The 22,163-nt window shown below is 52.8% G+C and overlaps 9 protein-coding genes across 9 annotated transcripts; 3 read left to right on the top strand and 6 right to left on the bottom strand.

Annotated features, from left to right (window-relative positions):
* Positions 1-78: 78 nt before the first annotated feature.
* BO82DRAFT_374766 (alpha/beta fold hydrolase) lies at positions 79-1,319 on the bottom strand (the record flags this gene model as incomplete). The annotated part of the gene is made up of 3 exons (XM_025637437.1): positions 79-731; positions 798-1,000; positions 1,069-1,319. The coding sequence occupies 3 exons, from the start codon at positions 1,317-1,319 to the stop codon at positions 79-81; spliced, it is 1,107 nt and encodes a 368-aa protein (XP_025491779.1).
* Positions 1,320-2,402: 1,083 nt separating this feature from the next.
* BO82DRAFT_415267 (NAD(P)/FAD-dependent oxidoreductase) lies at positions 2,403-4,219 on the bottom strand. Its single transcript, XM_025639953.1, has 3 exons — positions 3,093-4,219; positions 2,746-3,042; positions 2,403-2,698 (listed from the first exon to the last, which is right to left on the bottom strand). Exons 1-3 carry the CDS (start codon positions 3,927-3,929, stop codon positions 2,555-2,557), a joined length of 1,278 nt encoding a protein of 425 aa, XP_025491778.1. The 5' UTR covers positions 3,930-4,219; the 3' UTR covers positions 2,403-2,554.
* Positions 4,220-5,675: 1,456 nt separating this feature from the next.
* On the top strand, positions 5,676-7,544 carry BO82DRAFT_310703 (MFS multidrug transporter; the record flags this gene model as incomplete). The annotated part of the gene is made up of 5 exons (XM_025632388.1): positions 5,676-5,827; positions 5,885-5,906; positions 5,964-6,037; positions 6,090-6,419; positions 6,482-7,544. 5 exons carry the CDS (start codon positions 5,676-5,678, stop codon positions 7,389-7,391), a joined length of 1,488 nt encoding a protein of 495 aa, XP_025491777.1. The 3' UTR covers positions 7,392-7,544.
* A 187-nt stretch (positions 7,545-7,731) lies between these two features.
* Positions 7,732-8,811, bottom strand: BO82DRAFT_354584 (DUF1445 domain protein). Its single transcript, XM_025635237.1, has one exon. The coding sequence runs from the start codon at positions 8,788-8,790 to the stop codon at positions 7,831-7,833; it is 960 nt and encodes a 319-aa protein (XP_025491776.1). The 5' UTR covers positions 8,791-8,811; the 3' UTR covers positions 7,732-7,830.
* Positions 8,812-9,200: 389 nt separating this feature from the next.
* On the top strand, positions 9,201-10,986 carry BO82DRAFT_310696 (allantoate permease family MFS transporter). The gene is made up of 4 exons (XM_025632387.1): positions 9,201-9,525; positions 9,574-9,997; positions 10,064-10,466; positions 10,529-10,986. Exons 1-4 carry the CDS (start codon positions 9,306-9,308, stop codon positions 10,958-10,960), a joined length of 1,479 nt encoding a protein of 492 aa, XP_025491775.1. The 5' UTR covers positions 9,201-9,305; the 3' UTR covers positions 10,961-10,986.
* Positions 10,987-12,153: 1,167 nt separating this feature from the next.
* Positions 12,154-13,758, bottom strand: BO82DRAFT_392307 (metabolite transport protein; the record flags this gene model as incomplete). The annotated part of the gene is made up of 3 exons (XM_025638609.1): positions 13,580-13,758; positions 13,151-13,522; positions 12,154-13,077 (listed from the first exon to the last, which is right to left on the bottom strand). The coding sequence occupies exons 1-3, from the start codon at positions 13,742-13,744 to the stop codon at positions 12,154-12,156; spliced, it is 1,461 nt and encodes a 486-aa protein (XP_025491774.1). The 5' UTR covers positions 13,745-13,758.
* Positions 13,759-15,338: 1,580 nt separating this feature from the next.
* BO82DRAFT_415253 (putative exo-polygalacturonase) lies at positions 15,339-16,872 on the top strand (the record flags this gene model as incomplete). The annotated part of the gene is made up of 5 exons (XM_025639952.1): positions 15,339-15,620; positions 15,669-15,922; positions 15,977-16,059; positions 16,110-16,421; positions 16,491-16,872. 5 exons carry the CDS (start codon positions 15,339-15,341, stop codon positions 16,847-16,849), a joined length of 1,290 nt encoding a protein of 429 aa, XP_025491773.1. The 3' UTR covers positions 16,850-16,872.
* Positions 16,873-17,650: 778 nt separating this feature from the next.
* On the bottom strand, positions 17,651-17,911 carry BO82DRAFT_402365 (2EXR domain-containing protein; the record flags this gene model as incomplete). Its single annotated transcript, XM_025639319.1, has 2 exons — positions 17,651-17,726; positions 17,772-17,911. 2 exons carry the CDS (start codon positions 17,909-17,911, stop codon positions 17,651-17,653), a joined length of 216 nt encoding a protein of 71 aa, XP_025491772.1.
* Positions 17,912-19,246: 1,335 nt separating this feature from the next.
* On the bottom strand, positions 19,247-21,283 carry BO82DRAFT_284006 (terpene cyclase/mutase family protein; the record flags this gene model as incomplete). Its single annotated transcript, XM_025631440.1, has 1 exon — positions 19,247-21,283. One exon carries the CDS (start codon positions 21,281-21,283, stop codon positions 19,247-19,249), a length of 2,037 nt encoding a protein of 678 aa, XP_025491771.1.
* Positions 21,284-22,163: the final 880 nt, after the last annotated feature.

The raw sequence follows: 22,163 nt of genomic DNA, 5'->3' as shown, positions 1-22,163 counted from the left end.
GCACGGATGCATTATTAATTGATGTTATCGCAGGGCACATCTTGAGACACGAAAAACTCTCATGAGTTCCTGCGCGATTTACTGCGCGATTTCCTTGATGTCCCACATGAGTTTCTCCAACACTCCAGTCCGCCTTGACCAGATAGAATCGTGATCGGTCCCCGGCATTACCACGGATTCAAAAGCCACACCGCCTCCTAGATCGGCACGCATAAAGCACTGTTCAAAATACCGCTGCCCCCGAGAGCCGATCATACTATCTTTCTCTGCAAAAACAGCAACCAGCCGTAGGGGCGCCTCTTGTGGATGATGCTGCTTATGGCCCTGTTCTGACTGCAACAATTGCCGGACATAAGCCGGGAGATCCTCACAAGCCCCCCACAGCCCCAACGACCCTTTCTTCAGACAGACCATCGCCTCATCATTGATGCCGGTGGAGCTTTCTGTAAACATGTACTCGATGGTGATCTTCTCTAGCTTCTCCACAGCTTCTAGAGGCATTCCGTATGTGGCTAGACAAGCGTCAGGTTCTCCGGGAGCAAGGCTTTTGCCTATTCCGGGTAAGCTGGAAGACATATTCACCAGGATGCCCGAACTGGCACCGAAGGTAGGTGCTGCCTTGGTCAAGGTGAATCCAATAAGTTTGTTCCACTGATTAAGTACCCCCTTGGGAAGCATCTGAGCCATCTGCATGGACAACACATCGGAATGCTTGGGCTCGACCCAGGGGGCTAACCGATCTGTTAGCGAAGTTTGTGTAAGGTGCCATCGTACCTGAGGTAGTCACTGCCACTCACCGAGAAGCATTGCGATTGGCGTCTGTGGCCATAGCAAGTCTCTCTTGTGCACAAGTAGATTCAACAGGTAAATAGTGCCTGCGCTGTGCGAGATAGGCACCACATGCGGGATTGACAGATAGTCCAGCAGCGCTGTAACGGTTTCAAGCCAGACAGAGACCCGCTTCTCGATTGGAACGGATTTTGATCCGCCCAGTCCGGGGCTATTATTCTTAGCAATTGGACTCGCATCCAATTTGGAACAATCAATGAATACGAGCGAGCCACTCACCGATCGATGGACAGTACTCTGACTCCAATCACATTTGCTAGGTGGTCTTTGTGATAAAGCCATAGTCGGCTCCCTGCCATCCCAGGAACGGCTAAGATCGTAGGTACCGGAGTTCCATCTTCTTGCTGACGCGGCCCGACATCAGCATATGTCACAGCCAGAGGACCATGGTCTGCTGTCGCGGGGAGGATGAACCGTTGGTGGAAGCGTTTTTGCGCAGTGAACTCAAATAAATCTGGAGTGCCTGCCATTGGAAGTTGATATGCGACAGGCATACGTATACTGCAAATACTGATGTGAAGGTGAGAAGAAAGTAGAACAAGACTGCCTGTAGTGATTGGGGAAGTATACTACTCATAGTTAAGGAGGAGAAACAAAGAAGGCCCTTTTTGAGCTAGGTTAAAACTGTCTCGTATAACATGCTGTGCCTCATTCGCCGAGAGTCGAGGTATCAGCGTCATTACGAATCTCACCGAATTCATGCACAGTGCAGGTGGGTGTCAGCTTTGCTTGTTGTGGAAATCGAGCGGGGCAAGTTGGTTGGTTAGTTGAACAGGTACAGTACCTTGGTTGCCGGGAGGCTTGGCTACATCGGCGTTAAGGCTTAAGCCACGTGCTCGACACTGTGATGATCTAAGGCCGAGCATATCTCATAGTTTGGATTACCATCAATGCACGTGCCGCCTCTATTTATTATGACAGCTGGTCGGTCGTTCGGTCGGTCGTTTAGCGGAGGGCTGGCAGGAGAGAAGCAAAGATGATGCAGTATTCATACGTCGAGCTAGCTGTTGGGGTTTTTCATCAAACTGGCAAGGCGAATCGGTTCTGAATGATGCAATGAGTATACAACTTTCGGGAGTGCAGTATGATTATCACAAAATGTCGAGTCACGACCTATTCTTATGTCAGAATTGCCTATGAGGTGATGCTATGTTGACACCAGTACAAACTGACTCACAGTGGAATGTCTACCATCGACTTCTCGCTCAGCTCTGATAATACTTTCTCTAGTACACCACAATTCCTTCAACGATAGCAAAGCCAGAGATACCTGATACCGTCTCGTCCAACGACCGGGATTAGCAAAATGATCCCTCTGAAGTGATCCAAAATTCCAGAGCTTGTCAAGAAGCGCCTATCGACCCCGTCACTGAAGGAGAGATGGGAAGCTTCCATGGCTCCATATGGCCCAGGAATACTTGAATTTCTGCTGGACTCTATCTTGTGCTTGTTAAGGCTATGAGGAAAACATCGACAGAATTCCCTCCGTTTGTTATTGAAGACCAAGATCAAGTCAAAGAAGAAGATCGCCATTATCAGCAAATGCTGCGCTACTTATCAACGCTCGAGACACGTTCGGGGGTGGGCTCCGGAATAGAGGACTGGCTGAGAATTGGCGTCCCAGCGTACAGGAAGATCGCACGCTATTCTCATTGCTTAAAAAATGCTGAATGCATAAAAAACGCTGAAATTCTAAGAGCCTCCCTTAAGTGCTCTTCTCTTTGTGAATATCGACAGAAGGTTTCAGCCCGAAGAATTTCCAGACGCGGGCACTGTCCAGCTCCTCCTTGCCTTTGGTGGACAGAATCAACTCGGCCGACCCGTCACTCATGTACATCACACTTTTCTTCTGCGCATCGTCAGCCTCGCCTCTCGATAGTGGGGATGCCTACTCACCAGGCCGAGTGTCAACTTTGTCGCACCTTCCCACCATCCTAGCTGGTACTCGACAAGAGTCTTGCCCTTGATTACTCGCACGATGTTCATTGCAACCACCTCCGCCTGCTGAAATGCGCCACGCGCATTCTGCACCGCATTCACCTCAATCACATCTCCAGCTGCGTATATCCGACTGCAGAGCTTGTCCACAAGCTGCAACGTAGGACGGACGCGAATATGACCAGACTCAGCGATGGACGAAGGCGATATTTCCCTCACCAAGCCTGAGTTCGGCCTTTGCCCGACACATTTGATCTACAACCGTCAGCCAGCTCCTCGCTCAGTAGCATACACGCCCGACCTACCAAGCAATCACATTTTACCACTTGACCTGACTCCAACTTGACCTCTTCCGTTCGCTCCAGCTGGTCGTCCATCACCACCCTCTCCCCCAACAACACCTTCACCCCCAGTGCCTGCAACCCATCCAACGCCCTCCGACTCAACCCCTCTCCATACCCCCGATTCAACAACCTGTCCCTCGAATGCACCAACGTGACATTTGTCCCGGGATAACGCTCTTTCACATCCCCGGCCATCTCCACCCCCGCCGCCCCACCCCCAAGCACGACCACATCCCGCGCGGGCCGAATCCTCTCCTGCTCGCTTCTCAGCATTTCCATCCCCTCCTCTTTCGTCCTCACACCAACCCGCGACGGTAAACCCGCAGCCACCGCCCCCGTTGCCACGAGCAAATACTCAAACGGAATCTCCTCGCCTGACTCCTCCAGCACGACTTTTCCCCCTCCTGGACCAGTCGCAAGAACAATCCTCCCCACCGCCCCAGTAACCCAATTAAACGCCCCCTCCACCACAGGCGCAAGATACCCCCCGTAAGGGATGAAAGCCTTCTGTTCGTGGCCGGCCACAACACAGAACCGGGGCAGGACCCACGCGAGCTGGAAGTGGGAGTTCCGCTCGATGACAACGACGCGGTAGCCTGTCGGGAGGGTGGAGGCGAGAGCCCGAGCGGCGTGGTAGCCGGCGAAGGAGGCGCCAATCACGACAATGTTCTTCGGGTCCCTGACGGTGCGATAGGTTAGGCGGTGGAGGCGCGGGGCGAGCGCGAGAGTGATGTGGGTGGTCAGTTGTGTAAGGGTTAGGTGGAGGGTTTTGAGGATGAGGAGGAGGCTGGGGAGCATTTTTGCCAGTGCCAGGGTGTGGTGGTGTTTTTTTTTTTCCTTTTTTTTTTAGGTCTTTGTTTGGGGATATCTGTGCGTTGTTGATTTTTCTGTGCGTGGTGGATGACTGTGAACTCAAGTTTCCCCCCTTGTTGTCTTTGGGGGCGATGACCTGGGTGAATCGACGTATATGTACGGTCTCCACGGTCTAAGAGTACTGGACTGAAGGATTAAATTGCTCTGAATGACCTGATCTACTACCATTCTACCCCCTACTGTTGTGACCGGACATCTTATCTGATCCGATGCGGAGATCGGGGGCTCCATGGTTCAGCCTAGTGATTGGTTGTGTGTGCAGGGGGGCTATACGAGGTGAGCGCTCATAGGCTGGATGATGTAGGCCCCAGGATTTATTGTTTGAAAGGTAGACTTGGTGAACGGAGACGAGTCTCGGGGCGGACACGGGGTTCGGGCTCGGTATCTCCGTCTTCGGAGAATCGGGTTTGTCCAAGGTTTGGATGTTGGGCCTGTTTGTAGCATGATAAATCTGTACTGGCCAATCTGGTTTCCGGAAGAGAGCAAATCCCTAGCTCGTACAGTTGAATCGCTATCGTCTATTGACTTGTGAAAGCATGCACGCTGGAGGGATGGTGCCTCCACGTAGAATATAACACTTCAGTCGAGGTCTTGGCTATCGAGTGTAGATAGTAGCTCTCTGTAATGGAGGCTGACGAACAAAAAGCGTAATCGCAACGGACATGGAGAATTCTAAATGACCAAGTCGCAAACGTTTCAGTTCCCACATTTATTTCACGGGTCTGTAAATCATAAATCATTATCTCATGCTATGCACACAATGCGAAAATTGCAAGTGATCGTGCGTCTGGCGGGTTCACGGGCAAATAAGGTCACCTGGGAAAAAGATTATGGGGCAAGGGATAGGCAAGCCATGCATGAGAAGCTGATTCAAGGAAACTATAGGAGAGACTGCCTGGATATGGCAATAGAAAATTCTCCGAGCAGACGCATTGTACGCGCCTTATTCGTCATCTTCATGCACCCCTTGCATTGGAGGAAGCTAAAGAGGGAAGGGAGCCCCAGGCATCGTCCGGCGTGGAATGTTCTTCCACTTCCGCCGATTTCTCAACCCGTTACTTTTACTACTTCACCTGAGAGGTGAAGATACAACATCTATCGATGATAAGCTCCGATCAGGATGCTGTATCTCTGAGAATGCTTTGTCAGGCTTGAGAGACGGGGCATTCCCCAGAGCTACATCAAAGACACACTTCATATGATCTATGGAAGAAGATGGTCGCATCGACTATTGCCCTGCATATCAGACGTCGGCCACTTATCCCTTGCTCCCCCCTACAAGTCACGAACAAGCTTAGTCGACCTTCAAGAGCAACTTCTTCGAAAGCTCCATGATGATCACCTGGCTCCTCAATCTCAGGAGGACGATTTCCCTCTGCGGTCACAACAGGCGTGGCCTATCACATCATCTTGGCCTCGGAAGATACACGCGGTCATGACGTCCAGCATCACCAACAAGGGGGGGTCGACTTGGCAGTTGTGTCGATCTTTCCAGCATGGCTGGCTGTGAGAAATGCGGTAGCTGCTATAGCCTCCACCAGGCATGGCCCGGAATATCCCCCCGTGAAAGGTCTATCTATATGATTCCCTGGCCTAGGAAGCTTTCCCCAGGCAATAACCTCCAATACAATGAAGGCAAAATCGACGACCATGGCTTCTGAACATGTTGCGATGGATGAGTACTTGCTCAAGAACCAACTTGAGCTCACAGCCGACGGCCAGTACGTCCGCTGGGGCAAGTATAACAGAAAGCAGCCTCGCAACTGGCCGACCAGCCGGAAGACCTTTGACAGCAGTATCATCTTTCTTCTGGATACATTCACGTATGGCTACCGCTATGTATGCGCAATAAAGGAAGGACAAACGCTAACAGCTACCAGGACTGCTACAAGCACAGCCGGAGTAATTCCCCGACCCCCTGTCTCGTTGTGTATTATCGGGCGTTTCTAACGTGTCTAGACATTGGCGGCTCAAAAGGCCCAAGTTGACTACCACCTCGGGAATACGCTTGCAACGTTTATCTTCGTGACACTGTAAGGGATTTTTTCCAGTGCCGGACCTACCTCAACGATACTGACAAGACAGATTTCTCGTGGGTCAGATATTCGGAGCTATCATATTTCCACCCTGGTCGGAGTCCTTTGGCCGCAAAAACCTCTACATTATCAGTTCTGCGGGAAGTGCGGTATGCTGCTTGGTTATTGGGATGACGCATTCGCTGGGTGCGGTGATTCCGGCGCGTATCATTGCGGGATGTCTCTCAGCGGTGCCCTACACTGTTGGGGGCGGCAGCATTGAGGAGATGTTCGATTCGCGGGCCAGGATATGGGTGATATTTATATGGACGATTGCGTCCAACGTCGGCTTACTGCTTGGCCCTATCATGAGTACATACATCTCTGCTCACATGGAGTGGTATGTTCCGGCGTTTGCATTGCACCTGTAGCACTATTGACTGACATCCTCAATCATTCTAGGCGCTGGTTATTCTACATCTACGCCATCATATTCGCCGTCCTTACCGCGCTCTTTCTTGTCATCAAAGAATCCCGTCCATCCCTCCTCCTCTCCCGCGAAGTCGCGCGAATCCGGCACGAGACCGGCAACGAGACCCTTCAGCCACTCAATCCCGACCACACTCCGGATTTCCGAACCTTCGTCCGCGTTTCCTTGTTCCGCCCCCTGCAGCTCTTCTTTGGCGAGCTGCTCATCTTCATCGTCGCCACCATGATTGCTTTCTCCTTTGCCCTGGTCTATATCTTCACCGAAGCCCTGCAGCCTATCTACGAGTCAATGGGCTACACCTCGGCCCAGTCGTGCCTGGCTTTCGTGGCGATCGGAGTCGGGGTAGTCTTCAGCACCTTCACGCGCTTTCTGGATCATCGCATCTTCGACGCCCGCAAGGCCGCCAAGCAGCCTGTGAAGCCCGAAGACAAACTGTACGGGCTGGTGATTGGGGCGCCCGTCTTCGCCTTGGCGCTCTGGTGGTTTGCCTGGACGATCCCGCCGCGCGTCACCGATCTGCCCTGGATCGTGCCGACCATCGCCCTCGTCATGATCGGGTTTGCGCTCAACGAGTTCGACACCGTGCTATACGGGTATCTGTCCGACAGTTATCTGAGCTATGCAGCGAGCGGAACGGCAGCCATCCAGTTCCTGAGGGCGATGACCTCCGGGGCGTTCCCGCTGTTCACCCGGCAGATGTTCGATGGGCTGGGGGCCAATGTTGCGGTTTCGGTGCTGGCGGCCCTGGCGACTGTATTCTGTGCCGTGCCCGTGTTGTTCATGTGCTATGGTGAGCAGATCCGGGCTCGGAGCCAATTTGCGAGGTTTAGTTTGGAGATCGAGGAGGAGCTGGGGACTACCGGGGAGGAGAGGAAGAAGTGAGATTGTCGTGTACGGCGTGAGAATTGGGGAATGAAGTACATAACCTGCTGGTGTAACGGCCGTGGTTGCGATGCATAATGATGGGAGGAGTGATGGGTGTGGACCAAACGGTGGTTGACGGTGGCGGTAATGTTGCTAGTATATGAGATGGACTGATAAATGTGTTATAGTGATTTAGTCATGTCATTGAACGAATCTTCCCTCATCTGTCATAAGCATGGTATTTCCTGAAGGACCAGCATAATCTTCCCACTCAACCCACCTCTACAACTACCCACCCTCCTCAGACCCCAAGACCCCGCCCCAACCGCACCAAATCCTCCTCCCTCCAATCCGTAACCAACATATGGCCCGGCTCATGTGCAAACACCAACCCCTCAATCTTATCCCCGGCAGCCTCCACCGCCAACTGCGGCGTAACCCCACAAGCCTATTGACATCACCAAATTAGCAAGAAAACCCCCAACCTGAACCGCAAACAAACTTCCCTAGCCCGTGCAGGCCCCACATCCCCCGCACATTCCCCTTTCCCCGGGGGCATAACGTAACACAAACTTGCAATCAGGAAACAACGTACCCAAAAAACCGGAACCTCCCCCTCTTCCACCGACACAGGCTCCCCAAAGTCCGGCGCCTGCAGATCCGCAATCCCCAACCGGGCGAGCGCCTCCCACCCCCAATCGACCGGCTCCCCGTGGGTGGCCAGGAACGGCCGCGTGACGGTGCGGACCCGCTCCACGGCGTGGCCGGGGTACGGCCGCATGGAGACGACGGTGCGCGCGCCCGTGAAGATGCCCGCGGGGAGGAGCGGGAGGGTGGTTCGGTACATGGGCACGAGGCCGCCAGTAACTTGGTGGCGCGGAGTGAGGGTTGCGGCGGTGAGGGCGGATTCGAAGGAGTAGGAGCATCCGATTAGGAAGGATACATATTCTTCCCTTTCGGTGTTTCCGTGTTGTGGAGAGAGCGTGGTGGGGGTTGGGGTCGGGGTTGGGTCCGGCCAGAACGGGAGTAGATTCCTCTGGTGCGTGGCGATGGGTTTGCCGTGCTTGTAGACGCGGTATAGGGGGCAGTCGGTGCGGACGTCGAAGTCCGTCGGGGTGGTGATACAGCCTTCGGGCTGGATGTGGTGAGGGTTGCCTGGTTGGTGGGAGATTCCCAGTAATGGGCAGGCGACGGGGTTGCGGAGGCAGAGTTGGTGGAAGTCTTGGCTGTAGCGGGCGGGGAGGATCAGGAGGTTGGCTTGCAGGTAGCCGGGGGCTAGGCCGGAGGTATTCGTGGTTAGGTTGTGGCGGCTGGCGAGGCGGGTTTGGTGGCTTGGGAGTCTGGTGGTTGTTTTTGAGGGTTCGGTGATGGCGCTGGGTTGCAGGCCGGGTGGGTTGAGGAGCGTGTCTTTGGTCATTGTGCTGTCGTTTGTGAGCAGAACTTAGGATTGTTGGTTGAGGGGTCTGTGTAGAGTTCTGCTATTCATATGATGTTATGCAACTCCTTTGATGGCCATATTGAAGGGTGAATACCCCATATCAGTGGTATCGGCATGTGGGCTCCGATATGCGGGATGGCGATGATAAGCATCAGTCGATCCCCGCATCAACTCCCCATCGACTCGAGGCACTGCACCAATGACAGCCTCCCTATGTCCACCGCTTATCAGACTATCGGGCCGATGCAGATGTAACTATGGTGAATGCTTTTTGTCAATTGCCGGTGATTGGCGTACGGGGTTGGAGATAGCCGGTTTGGAGACTCCCCTCTTCCCCTTCCTTATCGCCGGGGATCTATGTCACTCTGACAAGTAACAGAACCTTTGCTGTTTCCACGGTTCTTAATGTCGCTCCTGGCGCTTCCCCCCTTGAGTGTTCTAGGTCTAAGTGACAGCTTTCTGGAATCATCAATCTCTCCCCATCTGTGGCACCAATGTCCTTCGAACGCGCGGCCGATATCCCTCTGGACCGTAAACAGACGGTCCAGAAACCGCCCCCGCAGAACACCACCGAGGAGACCGATTTGGGCGACATCGACGATGTGGTGCTTGACCCAGTCAAGGAGAAGAAGCTTCTCCTGAAGCTGGACTTTGCTTTCGTGCCTATCATCATGTTGACCTATTTGTCCTGTTTCCTCGACCGGAGCAACATTGGTATGTGCTGTCTCAAGCTCAAGTGTTCATCATGCTGATCGTCCCCAGGCAATGTCAAAGTAGCCGGAATGCCCGAGGACATCGGGGCCTCAACCAATGAGTTCTCTATCGCTGTCTCGATCTTCTACGCTACTTACGTCCTGCTTGAGTCGCCATGGGCAGTCGCGATGAAGAAGCTGACCCCCCGCAACATCCTCACGGGCCTGTGCATCGTCTGGTCCATCACCACCGTCTTCACCGGCTTTATTCATAATGTCGCCTCTCTCTACGCCACCCGTCTCATCCTCGGCGCCTGTGAAGCGGGCCTTTTCCCATGCCTGAATCTGTACCTGACCATGATCTACCGGCGCGAGGAGCAAGCTAAGCGAGTCTCGTACCTGATGAGCTGCGCTGCCATTTCTGGTGCAGTTGGGGGTTTGCTAGCTTACGCATTACTACACATGGACGGTGTTGCCGGGAAAGCTGGATGGAGGTATTTTTCCCTGTTACATTGTCCTTTTAACCCTGATGTGACGCAACTGACAGCCTAATAAAATAGATGGGTGTATATTATCGAGGGCCTCTTCAGCATCATCTGTGCGCTGCTCATCTGGTTTGGCCTCCCAAACGACCCGACGACCGCTTACTTTCTCACCGAGGAAGAGCGGTACATGATGCGCGTCCGCAACGCTCAGCGCCAAAAATACATGGGAAGCGACCACTTCAGCTGGGAGGAGATGCGACTGGCCCTACGGGACCCCAAGCTGATCTTCAGCGCCATCACTCAATTCTGTCAAGACATCCTGCTGTACGGGTTTAGCACGTTTTTACCGACCATCCTCGGCAGTCTGGGCTACAACTCCTTGATGAGCAACGTGCTCACCGTCCCGGTGTACCTCTGGGCCGCCGCAGTATCTGTCACGGTCGCGTTCTTCGCGGATCGATACTCGAAATTCGCTGTCGTATGCCTCCCGCCCCCCACTTTGATTCTTCGATAAGTGACTGACCAGATGCCGTCGAACAGTTCATCGTCGGAACCAACATCTTCGGAATCGTGGGCTACATCCTGCTGCTGGCCGTCTCCTCCGACCCGGTCAAGTACTTCGCCACCTACCTCTGCGGCGTGGCGGTGTACACGGGGGTCGGGCTGAACGTGGCGTGGCTGAACGTGAACTTCGCCCCGCAGTACCGGCGCGCGCTGGCCGTCGGCCTCCAGCAGACGGTCGGCAACTGCGCGGGCATCGTGGCGGGCCAGGTGTACCGGTCATCGCCGTACGTGCTGGGCAACTCGTTCTCGATGGGTGCGTTGGTCGTTGCGCAGGGGGTGGTGACGGCGCATGCGCTGTATCTGCGGCGGGAGAACCGGGTCAAGGCGGAGATCTTGGAAGGGAAGATGGAGGACCGGCGGCGGGTGCAATCCGGGGATGCGGAGTTGGAGTTCAAGTACATCTACTAGTATCGTATCGCACCTTACCTTACCGGAGGAATCTTCTTTCCATTTTCCTTCTACATTGTTCCAATTTCGACTCTCTCCCGTCCTTACGTATGTAGATAATAAGGTTAACCGGACTAAAGCCCGCGCCAGCCCAGCCCTACAGGGCGACTAAACCGTCCCGCTGATGTCACCCGCACTTCACCAACCCCGAGTATCGCCTGGGACTGCGCCGCGCCGATGACGCAACGACTTCGCATGCCCAGGAACCAGGCCGTGCGTAATACTCTCTTTTGCCCTTGGGAGTTTGCGTATTTAACCTCGGAGGTTTTTGTTCTCCTGTTGATAGGCAATATACTACACTTCATTGCCTTGTGATCTATTCTCGTCACAAGATTGTCCTTCGACCAGCTAAAATTATACTCCACACGTCAATAGACTTCTACCCGCAAGACTTTACGTACGAGATACTTTGCCTCCTCTTACCCCGCTACTAGACGAATCGCGATACATACCTACTTCTAGCACCACTACCACCAAGAAACAAGAATGGGAACCTGCATGTCTCTCATGGGGAGCCGCCGGCGTCGCGGCGGAGGTATGATGATGGGGGGTCCGCCAGTCCGGCCTGTTGTAGTATATGGCGGTGGGGGAATGCCTATGGGCGGTGGTGGATTTGGGGGAGGGCGCCATTATTACCATGGTGGTGGTGGGGGGTTCGGGGGCCCTGGCGGATGGGGTGGTGGTGGTGGCCGTCGCCGTGGCGGTGGAGGTGGGTTTGGAGGGCGTGGGGGAAGGAGGTGGTGAGTTGGGGCAGTTCAGGAAATCTCGTGGTAAGCTCACTTCCCTGACTTTCTTCCTTATCGGTGGACTGTACTGATCGGCTGTGGGAGGTCTAGGCGATGCGAAACAATACCCTGAATAGCTTCGATATATCTCAGATACCATTTTGCTCGTTTCCTGTTTTGTTTCGGGATGGATGTCATGGATGCATGGATGATTGTTGTGATTCTTCGTTGGAGCTCTGAGTTGCTGTATTATCCTCAGCAAAAATGCGACAATGGCTGTATATCAACTGCATACGTTCTACTGTTATCGCCTGTAGCATCTCTCATAATCATAAGTTGCATCATTTATCGTAACCTCGCTCATGTTTTTTTTTTTTTTTTTTTTTTTTTTTTTTTTTTTTTTTCTCCCCCCCCCCCCCCCCCCCCCCACTACTGACTCTTCTCCATCATAAACCCATGCATCCCCATATACCTCTCCAACTCGCGATCCTCCGCCTCGAGATCCAACTCCCCGCTCTCCGGCAGAAACCAATACACGACCATCCCCAGTACGGCCACACCCGCCAGCAGATAGAACGTAGCACTATCACCCGCAGCCGTCTGCAATGGGGTGAAACACTCCGTGCCGACCGCAGCGCCGGTGCGCCCAAACGCCGTCGCGATACTGTACCCCATCCCGCGCATGGCCGTGGGGAACGACTCGCTACTGATCAACCCGATGGTCGCGCCGGGGCCCATGTGCCCGAACGCCTGCAGCAGACCATACAGCACGACGAACGCGGCGATATGCCGTGACAACAACGTATAACACCCACCGATAATGAACCCCAGCACCACATATCCCGCGAACCCGGCGATGCCCGTCCAGCGCCGCCCGATCGCGTTCGTCAGGTACGCGCCCACCACCACGCCCGGCACCGGCAGCACCGCCAGGATGACCTGCCAAACGGCGGTCGTCTGCAGGTCGCCGTCTTTGACCATGGAGGAGATGATGCTGCTCGACATGATGCTGTTGGGGAAGTTGATGAAGTCGTACAGGAAGAACGCCAGCGAGGTCAGCGCCAGCCGCCGCCAGTAGCGCCGCGCCAGCAGGTAGTAGAACCGGAGCGGCTTGCGCTGCCGCTTGAAGTTGCTGTTGTGGTACAGGGTCGAGTCCGTCATGAAGAAGCGGAGCACCATGATTGTTGCTGGGATGATGGTCGCGATCGCGTAGATCGCGTGGAACGTCACGGGGAGGTTGTTGTTGCTCGCTTTGAGCGTGATTAGGTAGATGATCATTAAGATTGGGGAGGCTAGTGTCGCCATTAGGGTCGTGAAGGAGACGAAGACTGGGCCGCGGTAGCGGCGGTTGAACTGTGTCGTGGTTAGTTCCGATGCCTATTGCCTGTTTTTGCTGGTTTCGTTGCAGGGGTGAAGGCGAACTCACGTCGTCGGATTCCTCCAGGCCGGCAGCAGCGCTAGGAGGATATTCACCTCCCACACCAAAACCACAGATCCCCCGCACGATGACGAAGTACCACAGCATATTGGGGGAGGGGTGCACGTCCAGCGCCACGGCCGCCATCAGGGTGCTGACCGTCACCAGCCCCGAGGTGAAGAGCAGCCCCGCGCGGCGGGAGATCATGTCGGAGATGTACCCCAGCGCCAGCACCCCCAGGATGGCCCCGATGATCAGCGAGTTGCTGATCCGCGTCTTCATCTCGGCCGGGTAGCCCGATTTCCCCAGCAGGTGGGTGAACATGACATTGGTGGGGTTGGCCAGTTGGTTCTGGAACCCGTCGCTGAAGTTGGCGATGTACTATCACTCACAACATTAGAAGGCATTTGCATATGGTGGAAAGAGCATCGGACGTACGCAGCTGATGATAGTCAGATTGCTCTGCCATCTGTTGGGCCGGTACGGCTTCTGTGGGCCGCTTTCTAGTTCACGGTCTGCGATCACCGCTTCGCCTTCTTTGACGGTGGAGACCGCTGGAGCCTGGGTATCGGCCCCTGCTATTGTTGATGGATCGAGTGACATTTTCAGTGTACGTGTTGAACCAGGATGCAGTCCTCGTCAGTACATCCGAGTGCGAGTCAGCATCTTTAAGAATTTTTTCCCTCCGTATCTTCAGGCGGGGCCTGGCGCTGTCGCGGCCGGCCCTAATCAGAGCTAGATGGACGGCGGTTGCCGATCAGATAATGATTCGGAGCCGATACCGGGTTTTTGGGCCCCGCCGGCTGATAATTTCCGGCGGTCTGGTTGGTGGTTTGATAGTGTTGGGGGCTCGGACGAGATCCGCTTTTTGATGTGCTTCGCTTTCTCCGCGGTCCGTGGTGGGATAGGGTTCTGATGGAGATATCGTATGATTTGTTCATGGGATTTTAGTGCAGACCCTGCCGAGATAGCGGAGGCTTGGTGTCCTGGTTCACCGCTCATCGTGGGATTATGGTTGGTGGTGAGTCATGATTGATGTATTGCAGATAGAATGGATTTCGATGTGGAATATATTTGTGTCTATAATATCTGGATTGTTGGGAATATCAAGAGAAGGATATGTTTATATGGGGAAAAGTGTGGTCAGTAAAGAAGACCTAATGCGCTTCCCGTCGAGAGGAGCAGCAGGATCTTCCGATTCACTTTGTAGCATGAGTATCTTTTTTGCCCAGTCTGCAGAATCGAATGTTAGACGAAGCCTGCGGACATTTTGTGATGACTGTTTTCGCATGAGTGGAGAAGTAACCCTGAACTGCTGGATTTACGACTTGAGTAAAGCTACTGTTGAATTTTATTCTTGCTATGTTTGTTGCATGTCCCGTGGACTGTACTCCCCGCAGTAACATGCAAGGCTGAAGAACCTTCCAATGTATCTGTCAAAGGGCTCCAGTGGAGATAGTTCCATGTAACGTTGCGGAGTCGCTGTCAGCCATTTTGGAGACCCACTTCACCTCTCTCCTGCAGTGCATGCATTGGAAACTTCAAATGGCCCCTTCAGATGCCTAAAGTAGGAAGATAGATCGCAGTAAGCCCCTTGCCATTTCTGACCAAGACTCTTCATTTTTAGCAACATGTTCCATCGAGACACTTATGACAACCCTTCTTCTGCAAGGCTCACAGTGCGTCCGAATAAATCGAGAAATCCGGAATGAACAAGACATCTAGAGACAAAATGGAACTTAAATTCAGGTGGGATCGTCAGCTCATGCCCAGCATGCCAAGAGCTGCACCCCGTCCATGTCTGGCAGTCGCTTATGCAGGACCCAGGCACGGCCCCATCAACCCCACGAATTACCTTAAATTCCGTCAAGGGTGCAGCGTCAGCAGCCCTGGACGTACCGAGGAAACTGGGGAATGCTCGCGTCAATACTATTGGCGCTGTAGATCGTGGAGAAACTGGGTCTCAAATTGCGCCTATCACGGAACCAAGTTTTAACAGGGTCGGGTGGAATTACCCCGGAGTCTGAGGGGTTAGCGTGACGACCTCGATGTTCAACACCGACTCAGTATGTGAAGTATACTAGGTAGGTACAAAAACATAATGGTTGGTTCATGAGCTATAAAGCACCTTGAGTTTCCTGCCCTTACAACTCATGTGTTTGGCAAACAAAATCAACTCCATTCCATGAAGCTCAGGATGTTGTCCCGTGCGCTAACCTACATTGCTGGAATTGTCTTTCTGATCGCACCCACACTTGGTCTGTCAGATACCACTAAGAGTGGACGTGCACGAGCAACCTGTGTTGTCCCGGCCGCAAATTCGACAGCCGTCGATGATGTGCCGGCCATCCTCGATGCTCTGACAACCTGCGGTAATGGTGGGCGGGTGAGCTTCAGTAATACTACCTACCACATCAACTCGGTGATGAACACGACCTGGCTGAATGATGTCGAGATTGACCTCCACGGAACTCTTCTGGTAGGCATTTCTCACCTTATCCATGGTAATCACTAACCAGCTTCACAGTGGAGCACAAATATAAGCTACTGGCTTGCCAACTCCCTGGACGTCGGCTACCAGAACCAATCCACTGCTTGGATCCTGGGTGGTAAGGATATTGTCTTCGACGGTCACGGCTACGGGACATTTAATGGCAGTGGACCGGTGTGGTATAGCTATACCTCCGGCGTGTCGAACTACCCTCGCCGACCGCATCAGTTGACCGTCACAGCACAAGACTCGACCTTCAAGGGTTTGAGATTTGTGCAAAGTCAGATGTGGTATGTTTTTCACCAGAAAACCTCGCAGGCCAATGATCAAGACTGACTGGATAGGACAATGTCCATAATCTACTCCGAGAACCTGCTATTCGATTCGATCTATGTTAACAACCTCAACGATAATGGCGGCTCCTCTAGTATGGTTATCCTTCTATCAAGTCAGGTGCTCATCAACTAACGATAATAGGGAACACTGACGGAGCCAACACAATCCGAAGCAACGGAATCACCTTCACCAACTGGCAGGTTGTCAACGGTGACGACAGCATCAGTCTGAAAGGCAACTCCACTGACATCACCATCGCCGACTCAACCTTCTCCACTGGCCTGGGCATCTCAATCGGCAGCATCGGGCAGTACCTGAACGAATTTGAAACAGTAGAGAGCGTTCGCGTCTCCAATTGCACGTACCAGAAGACCACGCATGCTGTATATGTCAAGACTTGGACCGGGGATCAAGTAGGATACCCGCCAAACGGCGGGGGTGGCGGTCTGGGGTGTATGTCTCGTGCCTCTCCTTCATTTTCCTTCTCATTGTGAGCTTGTATTGATAACTAACCATTGCCAGATATCTCCGACGTCACGGCGACGAACCTGTCGCTCAACAACCTCAAGGGCACCCCGTTCACCGTATCGCAATGCACCACCTTCTCGGGCGCTTCGGGAAACTGCACCAACTCCAAGTTCCAGGTCCGAGATCTGTACTTCAGTGATGTTTCGGGCACGCTGCCTTCGACGGATGTTATCAGCTTTCAGTGCAGTGCGGTGGCCCCGTGCGAGAAAATCACGGTCGAGGATGTGAGTCTGCGGGTCACGGGGAGCTCGACCGCTGCGGATGATTATCTGTGTGGGAATGTGGAGGGGACGCTGGGTTTCAATTGTACAGGTGAGGTCTGTGTTGGGTCGAGTGCTACGGGGGGGTGTTGATTTCTTTTTGCTGGTGACAGTAGGCTTGCGGGATGTTTTCCTCGCTTAAACATATCTTCAATCTAAGAACATTGCATCCTTATGCTAGAAGAATCACTTGGCTCTGAATACTCGAGATCACATTGGTACATGTCGCCCTCATCTCGTTGTCAGTAAACAGACCCTATTCCTTCGTGACAAATTCGAGTTCCAGCTCCCGACACACGTCAAACTAATGGCAACTTCTTTATTGATGCTCATTTCTGACTGCATAGATAGCCCGCAATACAAAGCGTTTTCCCTCACGCCGTTCCGGGTCCTAGTCCTCAAATATCTCTTGTAGACTGTCCGCTCCTCTGTCAATCAAGTCGGCGACGTAACCCCACGGTCTATCACCACGAGTAAACCCGCACCAAAATCTGTCGAGTCCAGGACCCCAGAGCCTAGCAACCTCTGTCTTTCTTAGCTCCCAACGCGAATGCAGGTTGCTGTCGTCGCCTCCAGCGAATAGCAAAACCGGTTGCAAATTCGCGACCACAAAAATCCTTTTAATGAACGGGCAAATGTTAACAACGCAAGAAAACGTGTCTTCGTGAGACTGGAGAACGCTGAGTGGAACCGCCAGGCGTTGGACCCCAAGAGGAGATCTGCTAGGCGCTGCAACTCATAACCCCTGTGATAGAGGCTTCTCATCTCGTCTAGAAAAGGCTCCTAGTTCTAGGAGGGAACATAGAGCGCTTCGTGCTGGGGATGAAAGGCACAGACAGAGACAAGCGATTCGGTGTCCTTGTAGTAGCGGGTCTGCACGCCGTTGTCGTCCATTCAGGATTCTGCGATGGCGCGGGCTTGACGATTGACGAGCAGAAGTGGCATCGAGAACTTGACGGGGTCGACCAATCTATGCGCTAAATCAGAGTAATGACACCGGTCTCCGATTGCTGACAGTCGTCGAGGGCTCCAGTATCCCGGCTTGTAGGAGTACAAGAACGGCCCGATTGGCTTTTCGGGGAGCGCAACTTTCCAGATCATGCTGCGGAGCTCAGTGGGAAGCTTTACAAACTGTAGGAAGGTATTTGGAGTCATTGTAGCTGTGAGGCGCGGTGAGGAGATGTGTTTGTGAGAATTGCTGGCAGCGTGGACAGAGACTCGATGGCTTTGCAAGGACAAGATTCAGGTTGTAATGAGAGGTGAGCTGAGGACAATCAAAGCTCTTTCATCGGTGACAGGGGTAATGAGTACTTCTGATGAGTAATGTGTAGTCACTGGTGTCGCGTAGGTTGAAGAAGAGGAGGGATGATAGACTGGGTTCTGGTGTGTTACTATCACATTTCCAGCCTCGTAGCCTCAGGCACGGTAAACACCAGGTCAGGCATGCTTTGCAAACGACTCAACTTCTTCTTTGAAGCTTCGCGCAGTTTGCTATGACATCTTCTCGACAGTGCCTTGATCCTCACCTGGTCCTCACTTCATCCGCACTTCATCCGCACTCCCATCAAGCGTTGACCCTAATCTTTGACTTTGTCATGAATCTCCCCAATTTGTCTCTCCTTGGGGATTAGGAACATATCTGAAGCGACACTGTCGTAACCAAAGCAATTGTTTGTTTCTTCACATACACCTGTACAGACAGTACTCGAATATGCAATCAGGAATCCTATATGAGCTGCTTGCTAACTTCTGGTCGATTCTCTCCGCCGCAGAATGGAACCAAAGATCTTTCATCTTGACTATATGTCAACGCAGACAACCCTCCAGTTTCACTCGCACGCTGGACAAAGCGCAGATTAACAACTGAGTCGCAGATGAGTCGCTGTGATGAGATCAGGTTGAAGCAAGAAGGTGGTGTGGAAGCGGACTGTGACACACAGTCTCTCTTCTCTTCTCGATGACTTGTATGGATATCAGTCTGTATTCCCAAAGACGCAGAGGAAATACTTCTGCTTACTCCAAGACACGTCTTTGATCATTTGAAATAATATAGAGAGCGATTATGCCCCGGATGGAAGTACAAGCCACTGGTGAGATCGTCATCATGGCCACATGGCCTTGGCCACGAAACATGAAATAGCCTTGAAGACACGACCCAGAACATTGTACTGACGGTAAGGTCAGGAAAACAACTTGGATCCACCCCGTGCAGCCCAATAATACAACAACTGCCTTCTAAAGTGCACGTTTGCGGGAGTTCAAAGCTACGGCACTCGCCTCACGCCCTTCGACCTTCTGATGCACTTTACCAAGCACGACTGGCAGTTGATGTAGGGAATTAGGATGATTTGTCCTTGATAATCTCTCCTCAATTCTCCTGCATGTTTTGGACCGAGGTAGGCTACCGCTACACGCAAAGAGCTGGAATGGTATCTATGTTCATGGTATGCTAAATCCTCATGTCTACTACAGAATAGTACCACGCGTGCATCATCCTTGAGCCGAGGCTTTCCGCATATACCTTCCTAACGCCATCACGGGGAAGTAATGAGCGTAATACACGTATCCCAGATAAAAATGATTCGGAAACCCAGTTCCCGTGTACATTTTATCCGTCCAAGTTCCCATGTGCACTTTACCCGACCCTGTTCCCGTGTACATTTTCTCCGTCCATTCTTCCGTCTTCCGGCCGACAACTTCCATTGACTCAACGAGATACCTGACGCCTCGCTCGATCGCCTCATCTGTGTGCGGCAAATATGCCAACAGCGCCATCAGCGCCCACGCAGTCTGCGCAGCAGTGGACTTGTGCCCCTTGATCAGTATATTTGGGTCTTTATACGTGAGTAATGACTCGCCCCATCCACCATCAACATTCTGGATAGATTTCAACCACTGTATGGCAAGATCTGCCATTCTCTGAACGCGTTTATCCTCGTCGATAAAATAGACCAGGCCGCACAGCGCGTGGGAAGTGCCGTAAATATAATTGCACCCCCATCGACCAAACCAGCTTCCATTGGACTCTTGGGTGGAGGCGAAATAGCCGATCGCGCGATGGCAAGCCAGACGAAGCTGAGGGTAGAGATGCACGACTGTTTTGCTCTTATCGGGGATTCGCACCAACAACCCAAATGCTTCAAGGATGCGACCTGTGATGTCGGCGCAGGAGGTGTCGCACAGACTGTCCATATCACTGAAAGGGATCTTGTTGAGGAAGAGCTTGTCGTTCTCAACATCAAAGGCAGCCCAGCCTCCATCCGGGTTCTGCATACCCAATATCCATTTCGTTGCTTGCACCACGGAGAAAGAAGATACCGATTTCGGGTCCTGTTTGATTTGTGCCAGAATAATGGCCGCAGTGTCGTCTACATCGGGGTACCATGTGTTGTCGTACTCAAAACTAAAGCCCCCAGGCGCGAGATTCGGACGGTAGACGCGCCAGTCTCCGCGCAGGTCAAAGATCTGACGACGTCGAATCCAGCTCACCGCTCGTTCGAGATGTCCCTTGTCGGTAGACATGGCGTCGCATAGCCCAACGGTCATCAGCGCTGTGTCCCAGACTGGAGACACGCAGGCCTGGATCCTCTTTCCTTGCTCATCCTGCCAGGCGAAACGTTCCAGAGCTTCGAACCCGAGACGCACCGGCTCGTCATCAAGGCGGTATCCTTCGAGCAGCAAAGCATACATACTCGCGTGCATCGGGGGAAAGATTCCACCCCAATCGCCGGAGGTTTCTTGTCGGTCAAGGATCCATTCAACACACTTGCGGCGAGCATACGTGCGCATGAACGGTACCGATCGCAATCCCCCGAGCTGATACAAGACTTTATCGACAACGGTGAATGCTAAGCCGGCTGCGTCGCGGTCTGCCGCCAAGGACCAAAGTGACTTGCCGTAGGGCACGTTTTTATTCGTACTGTCCGTCCATAATTCGTCGAGATAGTCGTTGCTCGCCGACTGTCCGTTTGGCAACGGATACACGGGCTGGTGGTGGCAAATAAGCAACAATGGGGCGATTGTTCCTCGTGCCCATGATGCCAATTTGAATATATTAATTGGCAACGAAGAGGGCAGAAGGACGAGCTCTACCGGAATTTGTGGAATCGAAGTCCACGGAAACAACCCAAAGGTAGCCAAGAAAATACGCGTGAACACCCGGACAGCAGCCACTCCCCCGGCCTGAAGCACAAACGTCCTCGCTCTTTGCATGGGCACAGAGGTGATATCTTCTCCTAGTATTTTCAAGGCCAGATATGCCTCTGTTGTGGTTGAGACGTCGCCGGGAATCTCTGGAGCCAGACCCCAGGAGCCATCCGGATTCTGCTCGGACAGAAGCCAATAGACATACGAAGGTCCATCGGCCGTCAGATCCAGACCTAAAGCGTATCGGAGGAAGACATATTCGGACGTAATGGTTGCGTTGGATTTGAGCTCACCGCACCAATGACCGTCTGGATGCACCGTTTCCCGAGAGAACTCGGTCGCTTGATCGAGTGTGTCCTTGACGAGCGAAGCGAGTTCCATTGTCTTGGACATTGTATGATATGTCTCTGTTTCCTTTGCTGATTATGATCGCTTTCGATTGACGAGTGGGATTTGGACACGATGAAAGACGGGAAGTGCACTGATGCTTTAATGCTTTCTTGGTAGGTTATGCTCCATGGAAATGTACATGGGCGGTCGGTTTACTGACTCAAAGTGAAGGAGATTCTGACTCTGAGAACCCAAGCAAGAGAGAAGGGTTCTTTAGACCCTTTGCACAGTCTAAGTACTGCGCATGTACTTGTTGGATTACTTGCCTGAGGCATATGCATGAGCTCCAAAGAAGATGAGCCAATGAATGGATTGATCAGACTTTGGTGCTGCGAGCAAGAAATGTCTCCGCAACACGTCGATGCTATCTCCGTAGACTATTGCATTGTGCGATTGATGAGTGCTTAGCGTGAAATGTTCAGCTGGTTGGTGTTGCAAGGGTAGCCAATCTCCTAGCGCTACTCTCGTGCATAGCTAGTGCAGGATCGGCGTGCAGTGGTGTGGGGTGTCAAGGAGGATGCATCACATCTGACCATGACAGCTTTTGTCCTTGGAAGTTTGTTTCGTTTTTGTGATCTCTCTTGCAGCTGAGGCTAGGGGCCTCGGTTCATGTTTAATATCTCTTGAGTCATGCCTTCCCAAATTGACCGCGGAAGGTCCCCCCCCCAAAGATGCTGGATTTCCCTGCTTCGCTTTGGCGGGGATCAGACAGGATAGGAGTTTGTACCTGCAAGAACTAGCGCTGATCTTTTACGAGTGCTCCTACACGCCTCCCAGATGCCAAAGACTGTCGAATAATAGCCGGTTGAATTGTTGAGCCAGCATCGAGATCGAGGACTGTGAGTCAGGCAAGCATCACCATGGGAATACC

Source organism: Aspergillus uvarum (assembly GCF_003184745.1).
Source record: "Aspergillus uvarum CBS 121591 unplaced genomic scaffold BO82scaffold_28, whole genome shotgun sequence".
NCBI lineage: Eukaryota > Fungi > Ascomycota > Eurotiomycetes > Eurotiales > Aspergillaceae > Aspergillus > Aspergillus uvarum.
Note: the sequence above shows the minus strand (reverse complement) of the source record. Positions and strands in the feature narration are given on the sequence as shown.